Source organism: Typopeltis vanoorti, chromosome 1 (genome assembly GCF_054136105.1).
Source record: "Typopeltis vanoorti isolate ZY-2024b chromosome 1, IOZ_Tvanoo_1.0, whole genome shotgun sequence".
NCBI classification, from domain to species: Eukaryota; Metazoa; Arthropoda; class Arachnida; order Uropygi; family Thelyphonidae; genus Typopeltis; species Typopeltis vanoorti.
Genome location: NC_143549.1, coordinates 135,116,854 through 135,129,153, shown reverse-complemented (window position 1 = coordinate 135,129,153; position 12,300 = coordinate 135,116,854). Strand labels below are relative to the sequence as shown.

The following is a 12,300-nucleotide window of genomic DNA, read 5'->3' as shown; positions in this document are numbered from 1 at the left end:
CATTGATGCCATCTGTTCACGCCTATAATCTTTCTCAGGACTCTCATATCTGTGGTCTCTAGTCTTTGGTCAAGTGTTTTACTTCTGACCCAGCTCTCAGATCCATAAGTTAAAACTGGTTTGAACACTGTCTTGTATACAGCTAATTTAGTGTTTCGACTAATTTCTCTTTTATTCAATTGACTTCCATACCAGCTTTGCTGATTCTGTTGTCTATTTCTATATTTAATTTACCATCTTCAGTAAAAATCATGCCTAAATAACTGAAATGTTTTACTTGTTCCACAGGTTCTCCATTCACAACACAGTTGACATTTTCAATGATTCTGCCTATTTTCATTGTCTTTGTCTTTTTAATGCTGACCTTCATACCATATCTATTACAACAGTTATTCAATTTAGTCAGAGAATCTTGCAGACATCTAGTGGATTTATTTAGAAGTATGACATCATCTGCATAAAGCAAAGAGCTGACATTAACATCTCCAATTTTGATATCATATTTAATACCACTTTCCTTCATAATATGATCCATATAAATAATGAATAACAGAGGGGATAATGTACACCCTTGTCTCACACCAGATTTAACATTAAACCAGCATCCTGTACTTCCTTCAATTCTAACTGCTGACTTACAATTCAAATAAAGACTATGTATTGCTTGATGTAATGCCCCATTGACACCATATAACTGTAGCGTATTGAATAGCTTCTCTCTTGGCACATTGTCATATGCCTTTTCCAAATTGACAAAACTTAAATACAGATCTTTGTTATATTCCCATGCTTTCTCGACTATTTGTCGTAAACTTAAGATCTGATCCTGACAGCCTCTATTTGGCCTGAATCCAGCTTGTTCTTCACCAAGCTTTTCTTCCACAATTCTTCTCAACCATTTCTCAAGTATACTTGCATAGACCAGGAACACTCAGTAGGGAAATACCTCTGTAATTCTCACATTCAGTTTTATTTCCCTTTTTATATATGGGTACTGTGAGAGCTCTATTCCAATTGTCTGGAATTCGTTCCCCTGTCCAGGCTTTCTGAACTATGCAGTGCAGCCACTGTAAGACTTTTATACCACCATACTTCAGCGTTTCTGGTCAAATATCGTGTATTCCTGCTGCCCTTCCACATTTCAAGCCTTTGATCGATCGCTTTTTCTACTTCAAGTATGGATATGTATTCCTGCTTGTTTCATTTAGCAGTTTTTCAAAGTAATTACTGCATATTTCAAGGATATCTTTTCTCCCGTTTTCATGTCACCTTTATCATCTCAAACTCCTTTTACAGCACTCTTTCCTCCATTCCTAAGCTTCTTCAACAATCTCCAGAATATTTTGCCACCTTCTTGATATTTATTTTGTATATTCTTGCCAAAGTCCTCCCATGACTTGTTTAGTTAGTTTTACACAATATTTAGCATTCTTGCATTTGTCTCTATATTCTCTAAGAGCACAAACTGACTTTTTGACAGGAACTTTTGATGTGCTTTCTTCTTTTCCTTCACTGCCTCTTTAACTTCCTGTGTCCACACCAGGGAGTTCTGATTTTTTTATCCTTGCAGACAACCTCACCACATGCCTCTCTGGCAGAATCAATGTTTTCTTTAGTGTTTGCCACTGAAGCTCCAAGGTTTGATTCCTGTTCTCAAACTCTCATTCTTTCTTCAATAATCTTTGTGTATTTTAGTCTACAGTTCACATCTGAGAGCTGCTCTACTTTTATTCGCTTTAAAACTTTCTTACATGTTATTCTTTCAATATGAAATTCAATTTTATCCTGCTCAAGACTAAATAGTGATCACTTCCAATTTCAAATCCTCTGTATACTCTGGGGTCCTGCACCACGGAGAAAACATCACTATCAACAATAACATAGTCAATGAGACTTTTCTTATTCCTAGCCTCCTCTCTCCATGTGAATTTGTGCACATTTTTATGTTCGAACATGGTGTTAGCAATAACCAGTCCATGTCCTGAGTAGAAATCCAACAGATATTTGTCATTATTATTAGCTTTGCTCTTTTCTCCAAATTTTTCCCAAAATATTTTTGTATGTCTCACAATCATTTCCTATTCTGCTATTTAGATTCCCAACAAGGACCAACTTTCCTTTTTCATTGTGTCAGTTGCTTTTTCTAAAGCCTCAAAAAATTCCTCCACTTCTACCTTAGTAGAACCTTCTGTGGGACCATAGGCACAAATAAATCTCATTGTCCAGTTCCCCATTCTCATATTTGTCCACATTACTCTACTTGAGACTGACTGCCATTCAAGAAGATTAGCCTCATATTTTGTGTTGAATACTATGGCTACTCCTTCTTTTCCGTGATTGTCATTGCCTGAATGTAACATTTTGTATTTATTGCTCAGAAAGATCTCACCAGTTTTGGTCTTTTTTTGTTTCAGTCACCCCTATTATGTCGATCTGGTACTTATCTAATTCCTCAGCTAGCTCCAATTCTTTGCCATTCAGGCTTCTTACGTTGATAGTACCGATCTTTAACTCTGGTGATGTTGAGTTGGGGTTTGTTTTCAGATTTGTTCCAGTAGCTGACTGCTGTTGCCCTGGTTCCCTGGCGAAAACAACAGGTGTTTGTTTAACCGGGCAATGCCCCAGCCGGCATGAAATTTTGTCATGTTGTACCATCATTTTTTTGTTTTGGTTTAACCAATAAGAATACAATTTGGTGAGCTAAACCCCAAATTGCCAGCCCATCCTTGTTCGTTCAGTATCCAAGTAGATACCCAACAGGGTGCACCACGAGAAGGTGAGGGTTGGTCATTAGGTCAGAAGCCCTGGTCGGTTCTCCGCATTCCTTTAAAGGCTATGTGGAGGTCTCCTCTCAGTTATAGCTTTGACCCTTAAGCACCCCTGGTTAGAAGTCAACTAATGATAATAGCTGGGTTGTGTTTTTCATTCTTTTATAGTTTGAGCAATGCATTACCTTTGAACTATGAACAAACTACGAGAATTGTTTAGGGCTCAGCATTTTTTGTAGAGATATTGAACTTTGTCAACTGCCCTCCTAGTTAGGTTTAGAAGGAAATGCCACTGGAATTACTAAAATGTGCTTTTAGAATGTGTGAAATTATCAATAGGATTTAGTTAAACATGACTAGAAAATATACATTTTCTTTCTTTACAAAATTCTTTCTCTAAATTCTTCCTTTCATTTTGGGAAAGCATTAATCACTTTCTGTGAATTATTTTGATAAATACCTAGTCATATCCTCTTGTTAAGAAATTTGGAAGTAATGGCATGCTTATTTTACTTGAGACTGTTCTTTGCAATATTGTTGATAGTTTTCTCCTTGGTTCAGGACACAGAGGATTCGAATTAGGAAGTAAGACCATGTAGTCCTGAGCAGGATAAAACTGAATTTCATACTGAAAAGAAGAACATGTAAGAGAGTTTTAAAGCGAATAAAAGTTGAGCAGCTTTCAGATGTGAACTGTAGTCTAAATTACACAAACATTATTCAAGAAAAATTGAAAGAGTTTGAGAACAGGAACCAAACCTTGGAAATTCAGCCAGAGAGGCATGTGGTGAGGTTATCTGTAAGGATTAGAAAAATCAGAACTCCATGGTGGACACAGGAAGTTAAAGAGGCTGTGAAGGAAAAGAAGAAAGCATATCAAAAGTTCCTGGCAAATAAGTCAGCTTGTGCTCTTAGAGAATACAGAGACAAATGTAAGAAAGCTAAACAAAAGAGTCATAGGAGGACTTTGGCAAGAATATAGAAAATAAATATCAAGAAAGTGGCAAAATATTCTGGAGATTGTTGAAGAAGCTTAGAAATGGAAGAAAGTGCTGTAAAAGGAATTAAAGGTGATATGAAAACAGCAGAAAAAGATATCCTTGAAGTATGGAATAATTACTTTGAAGAATTGCTAAATGTAACAATCAGTGACAGCCCAGTGGTAAAAAACACTGACCAGGTATACATATCCATACTAAGTAGAAAAAGCCATCAAAAACTTAAAATGTGGAAAGGCAGGTATAAAGGTATAAAAGTGGCTTTTATACCGTTGCATAATGCAAACGTATAAGAATTATGCAGTGCAGCCTCTTACAGTGGCTGCACTGCATAATTCTGAAGGCTTGGACAGAGGGATGAATTCCAGATGATTTGGAGTAGAGCTCTCATGGTTCCCATATGCAAAAAAGGAAAATAGAACTGAATGTGAGAATTAGAGATATTTCCCTGCTGCGTGTTTCTGGTAAGATATATGCAAGTATACTTGAGAAACGGTTGAAGAATTGTAGAAGAAAAGCTGGGTGAAGAACAAGCTGGATTCAGGCCAAATAGAGGCTGTCGGGATCAGATCTTAACTTTACGACAAATAGTCGAGAAAGCATGGGAATATAACAAAGATCTGTATTTAAGTTTTGTCAATTTGGAAAAGGCATATCACAAGGTGCCAAGAGAGAAGCTATTCAGTACGCTACAGTTATATGGTGTCAATGGGGCATTATATCAAGCAATACTTAGTCTTTATTTGAGTTGTAAGTCAGCAGTTAGAATGGAAGGAAGTACAGGAAGATGGTTTAATGTTAAATCTGGTGTGAGACAAGGATGTACATTATCCCCTGTGTCATTCATTATCTGTATGGATCACATTACGAAGGAAAGTGGTATTAAACATGATATCAGAATTGGAGATGTTAACGTCAGCTCTTTTCTTTATGTGGTCAAAGTTATACTTCTAAATAAATCCACTACAAGTTTGCAAGATTCCCTGACTAAATTGAATAACTGTTGTAATAGATATGGTATGAAGGTCAGCATTAAAAAGACAAAGACAATGAAAATAGGTAGAATTGTTGAAAATGTCAACTGTGTTGTGAACGGGTAACCTGTGGAACAAGTAAAACATTTCAGCTACTTAGGCACGATTTTTTAGTGAATATGGTAAATTAAATATGGAAATAGACAACAGAATCAACAAAGCTGGTATAGTAAGAAGTCAATTGAATAAATTCATGTGGAATAAGAGAGAAATTAGTCGGCACACTAAATTAGCTGTATACAAGACAGTGTTCAAACAAGTTTTAACTTATGGATCTGAGAGCCGGTTTAGAAGTAAAACACATGACCAAAGACTAGAGATTGCAGATATGAGAGTCCTGAGAAAGATTATAGGCGTGAACAGATGGCATCAATGGCAATATCATTAAAAACGAGGATATTAGGAAAGAACTTGACATTGTCAGCATCCAGGAATGTGTTAGCAGAACTAATTTCAGGTGGTCATCAAAAAAATTTGCCTTTGTCGTCTATGAAGCAGTTCGAGGAAACAAGTGATGCCAGAGGGGGGGGGGGTCAGCTTTTTCTTTTGGTGGGGGAGAGAAGCATAGGTGAACAGAAGTTGTGTTTGATGACTTATGAGGAACCAGAACTTAAGGTTTCCATTTGGACAAGAGGCAAGTTTTCTGCTATTTGTCTTTTTGAAGTTGTATTTGGATTTGTAGTTACTGCATGCTTTTTCATAGGCTGAGTATGAAACTTGTATTCTTGATGCAATTAATATCGGCCTGCAGTAAGCTTTTTTTTTTACTCATCTGCTTTCTTACATCTGTTGAACCATGGTTTGGAAAGTGAATGAGAATTTTGGATGGAATGAGGGGTGAATACCTTTGTGCCAGTCTGGATGATTTTACTTGCTCGATGCAGGTGTATTGTTCAGAAGAGCAGAAATAATGGTCATCATGCCTTGGAAAAATGGGTAGTGGTTCCAGAGGAGGTCATCCCACTCAGACCCAATGTTTTCTTACAATCTCCAAGGTTTGGATCTTGTTTTCAAGCTCTCATTTCTCCTTGAATAATGTGTGTGTTGAGTCTACAGTTCATCTTTGAATGCTTTTCTTTTGATTGGTTTTAAAATTTTTGTACATTCTCTTCCTTTCAGTGATTCAATTTTATCTTGCTTATGCACAAAATGGCAGTCTTTCCATTTCAAATCCTCATGTACTTACTCGACTGTAAAATGTATCAATATCACAATAACATAGTCAATGAAACTGCTTTCTTTCATGTTCTTACCATGCACATGTTTAGAATGGAACACAGTGTTTGTAATATCTACTATGCATCCATGCCAAAAATCTAGTTGCCACTTGCCATTGTTATCAGCTTTACTCCTTTCTTTAAATTTTAAATCAAACTTTCTCTAAAGTAAAAAGAAATAAATTCTGTCTGGAATTGTTTGTCTTCTGCATGTTTAGATCTCTGATTACGACCAAATCAAGTTTCTTAGACTTGATTACTATTGTGTTACAGTTAATTGAGACTGGTTTTATGCTTTTAACAAATGCTGAAATCTGCTCTTAATGTTTAAATGATAATGTTATTTATTTTTATTAAAATACTGAATTTTATCTGAATATTTAAATTGGCATTACATTTTAAACCTTGAGTATATATAAAGTGAAACCTTAAATATGGGGATCATACTAAGTTGAAACCATTTGCTGCCATGTTTCTTTCTCCCTAATTAATTCCATATTGTTTAGTAAGTTATGAATGTTTGATTCTTTATTGTAAAGGCAATTTAAAATATTTTTTAATTTTTATGGGAACCCACCACAGAGATAATTTTTTGTTATATTTAAACAAATATTGTTGAAGTCCTTTGAGAAAAGTAATGTCAAGTAATGACTTCACATTAGTTTTCTCAGTATCCCACAAATGCAAAGCATACTTTATTTTGGACTCTATGGACTCTATTTGCACTATGGGAAGGATCACCATCCAGATGGTTTGGACCTTAGAGGTCAACCTCATTTGAAGCTACTCAGGAACATGCTAAGCATTGAATTAATGCAGAAGTCTTACATTTTTCACATACAAGTCTTTCTCTATGTAGTAGCTGTTGATTTGCCTCATAATGAAGAACATCTTTACTGTTGAACCTGTATGTAAAACATACAGGTTCAACAGTACAAGGGTGTTTCATTCCTGCATCTTCATTGGAATGTGAATTGTAACACTTCTGTTACATTAACATTTTATCCTAGTATTAGAAACAAGATTGTGATTGTTTTAAATATATACTTTTTTTAATTTTTTTTTAAGGAGCAAAAAGGGGCCCATGGGGTAAGCAACCCTTTAATAAGAAACCTTTTGCCCAGCAACAGAAAGCTGAAGAAAGTAAAGTTGAAGATGATGATGATGATGACGACGATGATGATGATGATGATGAAGATTAATCTTTCTGTCACGTTTGCTCTGGTAGCTGATTTTATATCACTCACTAATTTCTTGTATTGATAAATTAGTCGCCATCATGTCATTCCATGCGTAAATGTCAAAGAAAATAAATATGGTTTTGTTTATTATGTGACACCTCTTTATATTCAATATGTACATTATAAAAATTCAGATTGTTTTGGACTGTACCATAATTGAGAGGTTACAGGTTGAGATTATTAATTTCTTCATATCTCACATCCCAGACAATTTTAACTTACAGGACATTCAAAAACTTTGTAAGCTGCCTTTGTCATAAAATACTATTTACCCATAAGCTTGGGACATATTGAGCAGGGCTCAATAAATATGCTTGTCCACTGTGGCAAGTATCTGCAGACCGGACAAAATAGAATTTTTTTTACTCTAAACAGAATCCTTTTACCTTTAAGAAAGCAGATGCAACACCACTACTTTTTTTTTTTTTACAACTCATTGAATTATTTGGGCATGGAGACCTATGGATGACAGTTGGTAAAAGGAAAGAAGGCAGCACCCTATATGCAAGATCTTGCATTTTAAGTTTTCTCAAGAAATGTGATTTATTATTCAGTATTTTATACCTGTTTAAAGGCATTTTTGACATGCATCTGTAGCACATTGATACAATGATATCCTTCTCAGAGATGCATGGAACATTTATAAAGATAACCAAATATTTGCCAGATATAATCTTGCCATTCCTCACACAGGGGTAGCAGTTTTCCAAAAACATCTTTCTGCAAAACACTACAGCTGGAAGATATGCACAAGTGAAGTTATTTTTGTCAAGCATCACAGAAGTATACTAAAAATCATGTTTTATTAGAGCCAAATAAAAAAAGAGGCTGAAAATTTTAAAATTTTCAGGTAAAATGATAATGAATTTCCCATTTTTGTGATTTCCCAAAAAAAATTTGTATTGGAGAACTAAATCAGTCCTATATTTAATGTTTTGCCAGAATTTGGAGAAAAAGCTAACAATAATTTGAAATAAATTGGACTGCTTCAAGAATTTTATGAAATAATTATGAATGTATTTAGTAATTATGTAAGAGAATAATGTAGGAGAGGTGACTTCTAGTTTTGAAGGCCTGCATGGTCTGTGCAGAAGCATAAAATGGGAAGAATCAGAAGAAAATCAACCAAAAGTCATAATGACTAAAAATAAAATAAAAAATTATGGAAAGTCATTGGAAGAAGTGAAAAGAATAGGAATGGGATGAGCAACTTTTGGAAAAGAAAATTTTAAACAGCAAAATAAAACCTGAACAGAGCAAGACTGTTGAACTAATGTGTATTGTGGTATGACATGGAGCAGAAACCTGGCCAATCAAAAAGGAAATAATAGATAAAATCCAAAAAACAGAAAGAATGGAAACATGTCTGCTAAACATAAGACTCAGAAATAAAATCAAAAGTGATGAAATAAGAGCTAAAATAAAATTTTTAGATATTGAAGAAAACATACTTCAAAAGAAATGGAAATGGGCAGGACACATCACAGGCTCAAGGAGACAACAGTCGGACAAAAGTTTTACTGGAGTGGTGGCCATATGAAGGTAAAAGATCAGCTGGAAGACCTGGAATAGTCAAATGATATAAGAAAAACAATTGGAACTCTGTGGCACCAACAAGCTCAGGATAGAAACAGATGGAGAGAATTGGGAGACACTTTTTACCAGAAGGGACTATGAAAAGGTTAGAAGAAAGCAAAAGAAACATTGTGAATAGAATATAGAAAAGCATCAATGAATAAATAAGGAGACTAGTAAGAAATTTTAGATTATAGCATAAAAATTAAATATGATTATGGAGAGTTGCTTCGAAAAACTAATTAATGAGCTTGCAAGAAGGGATGCATTCTGGATTGTAATTGTAGAAAGAGATGTTATAACTGAGAAAAGGCAGCTAGAGTAGATGTCTGACCTCAGCTCATGATATATGATCATCTCAGTATAATAGTTTGTCACCGACTGTTTCCAAACAAATAAGTACAAGTTTACCAAAATTAAAAATTTGTGCGAAGTTGTGCAAAATTCAGCATTAAAAAATAAAATAATTAAATGACAGGGAAAACAACATATTTGCATTTTCATTGGTGAACTTATAGAACAAGTAAAACATTTTATACCTATTTATGTATAATATTTGATGAAAATATAAAAATTGCTATTTCCTTTTATTCCCCAATCGAGTAGCCAAGGCCATTTAGCTCCATCTAACTTGAAAACTGGGGACCACCAATCCCATGCCATCCAATGGTCTATACCATATATGGTTGCACTGTTGCTATTGTTTGAAATAGTGTAAGTTCTGGAATAGACTTTCTTGTATTCAGGATTAAAAACCTGAGTTTCTGGGAGAAAAATCCCTATTTGCCCATGCCAGAGTTCGACTAACTCGGGAACTGATTGAAGAATGAATTAGAACAAGTTTCTCTAGTCAGAGGCTAGAATCAAATTTATGGTGTTTGGACAGTCTAGTGTTATATATGCAAATACAATTTGCATAAGGCTGGTTTGTTTTTGGTCTTCTGGAGCAACTATTTTAGCTGATATGCTCTCTTGTTTTCCAGTGTACTGGATGTCTAACAAAACCAACCTTGCTTGTAGTAGACTTAGAAATGGCATTTACATTGATGGTCCTACACTGCCAGAAGAATTAGGTTTGATTTGATTACCTTGGTTATTCCCTTTGGGGCAATACAGACACCTCTCACTCTTTTTCTGATGAAAAAGGCTACAATCTTCAGTAGTTTAAGAAATATCCACAAATTCCTCCTTTCTTTTCTCTTGCTTATGCAAGGCATTGATGTGCCAAAGTTCTTGTGAACCATTTATATGTATATTACAAATTAAAAACAAGTTACTGAAATGAGTTCTTCTGGTGTCTGTTTTATTTGATGCAAAGCTTGTGGTATTAAAAGAAAATTTCTCAGAGGGTGCCTCCCTTTTATTTTTTACATTTTTACCTGAACCTTCACTTTCTTATACTATCAAGTGGAGTGGTTTGCTCAAGGATTAGTAAATATAACTGAACAACTTTCTCCTTCCACTAAAGTTGATAAATAGCCTCTTCCCATGAATCCAGATGGTGATCTTAACATTTTCTGGCATCCCTGTAATGCAGCGTTTGTAGAATGCCAACTACAATAAGGGACACTCACTTTTGATAAACATTTGCTAATTAAGAGTAGAATGAGAGAGAGAGAGAGAGAGAAAATGAACACATTCTCAATGCTTCCTTACAGCATGGAGAATAGGACGGTTTTTTTTTTTTTTTTTTTTTCATTTTTCAAGCACTTGCTGCTGAAAGCTGTTTCTAAGATCATAGGTATATGTATATGCTTCTGTTAGGTAGAATATTGTATAACGTTTGGATTCATCAGAAAAAAAGAACTTGTGTAACTGGTGCATTTAGTACATCACTCTACTGTAGTCTGTATCTGAATGAAAATTTATTTTTTTGATGACAAGGACAAAATTCTTGCCTGATTTCTGCTGAAAACGAACACAGTTCATCACAGTATGTGCTGTGTCATGTAATTTTAAATACAGACATTATACAGACATCTCCATGGGGTCAAGACATCACGAGAGACTCACATTAACCGTTATTCACACACCTATCATACCTCCCTTAAACTTGTTTACTTTTGGGGCACTCTCAACCACTTCATTGATAAGAATGATTCAGATGTGAATCTTAGCAGAGAGCCACAAAGCAGATTATTTCTTTGAAAATAGACATGCATTACGATTTGATTGGAATTATTGTTGTGTATATGTATTTAGTAATGTAGACTCCCTTAAAATAAGGATACTGGCATCTGTAGAAGTGCATTTAATTAATAACTGATAATGCAAGAAATATGGTGAATGCTGCTGAAGATGTGTCAAGTGAAGAAAGCGACAATGTTAAGGAATTAAGTGATTGTGATGAATTTGGTAAAATTAAATGTAATTTGCAACTTGCAGTAGGATGTTTAAATAGTCGTCTTTGCACACATCATCATCATGATGAAAATTAACTATAAAACTACGTACTCTTGTTTTGAAAACGAACCTGCTGGCTTTACAAAGTATGGCTGCATTGCAGAAATGAAATTGAAAAATCAGCTTGCAGCATCTTAGATGCTATAAAGATTACAAGAAAAGGTTTGAGAATAAGGAATTTGTAGCATCATTGTATTTAGATTCTAGATGAAATAGTTACCTGAATGACAACAGAAAAAAGCCATTGATCACCTGACAACTTCACATGAAGATATATGCAACCGATGTTAATCGCAGGATGAAGCCGTTTGAAGATGACCTCGAGAGTTTACTTAGGTCCACCAAAAACACCATTTGCACATGGTAGTATTGTAGCAAAAACTAATTTGATATCATGGTGGAATGCTATAAAGAATGATATGAAAAAAAAACACTAATTACGAGTAACATTTATCAGTACTGATAAAAATATATAGTATATGAAAAGATTTATACAGCATTAATATCCCCTTTCAGAATAAGCAGAAATATAAATGAAATTACTTACATTTCCAGTTGATATACAAACAAAATGTGTCCATTGATGTATCAAAGTAATGCTCGCAATGAGGTATTTTTGAGGTGAGATTATCATGGTCCAAATTACTGAGCTTGCACAGTACTAAGAACAATTAAAAACACCAGTAGTACTTAATGCTTCCAATATTTCATCAGTTACAGAGACATCGTCAGGGAGTACAAAATTTATTACAAAACTAACTGAAACATGTAGATGAAAAACTTGAGTCCTAATTGGGTTGAATGCCCTCTATGGACACCTGTTGGTGGCTTGGGATCTACAAGTATGTTTCCCATATTTTGGGAAGTCTTATGCAACCGTATTTATATTAGAATGATTTTTAAGAGTGGCAGCATGTTCTAAAAACAGTTCTGAATTTACTGTGATGGAACATGCTGGTCTTTTTCCAACTGGTTTTGTGAACTTTATCCAAAGCATAGCAAGGCCAGATTCACCATAGTAGGCTGTGGATGTATTTTTTATGTTCATTTATTTTATTTGGATG

The 12,300-nt window shown here is 34.7% G+C and overlaps 1 protein-coding gene across 1 annotated transcript in view; it reads left to right on the top strand.

Moving 5' to 3' along the window:
- LOC150110453 (uncharacterized) overlaps nucleotides 1-7,348 on the top strand; it is a 64,483-nt gene extending 57,135 nt beyond the window's left edge. The window contains exon 9 of the mRNA XM_090399392.1: nucleotides 7,086-7,348. Coding sequence (XP_090255518.1) covers nucleotides 7,086-7,219 — 134 coding nt within the window. The 3' untranslated portion in view covers nucleotides 7,220-7,348. The remainder of the gene's footprint in view (nucleotides 1-7,085) is intronic.
- The last annotated feature ends 4,952 nt before the right edge of the window (nucleotides 7,349-12,300 follow it).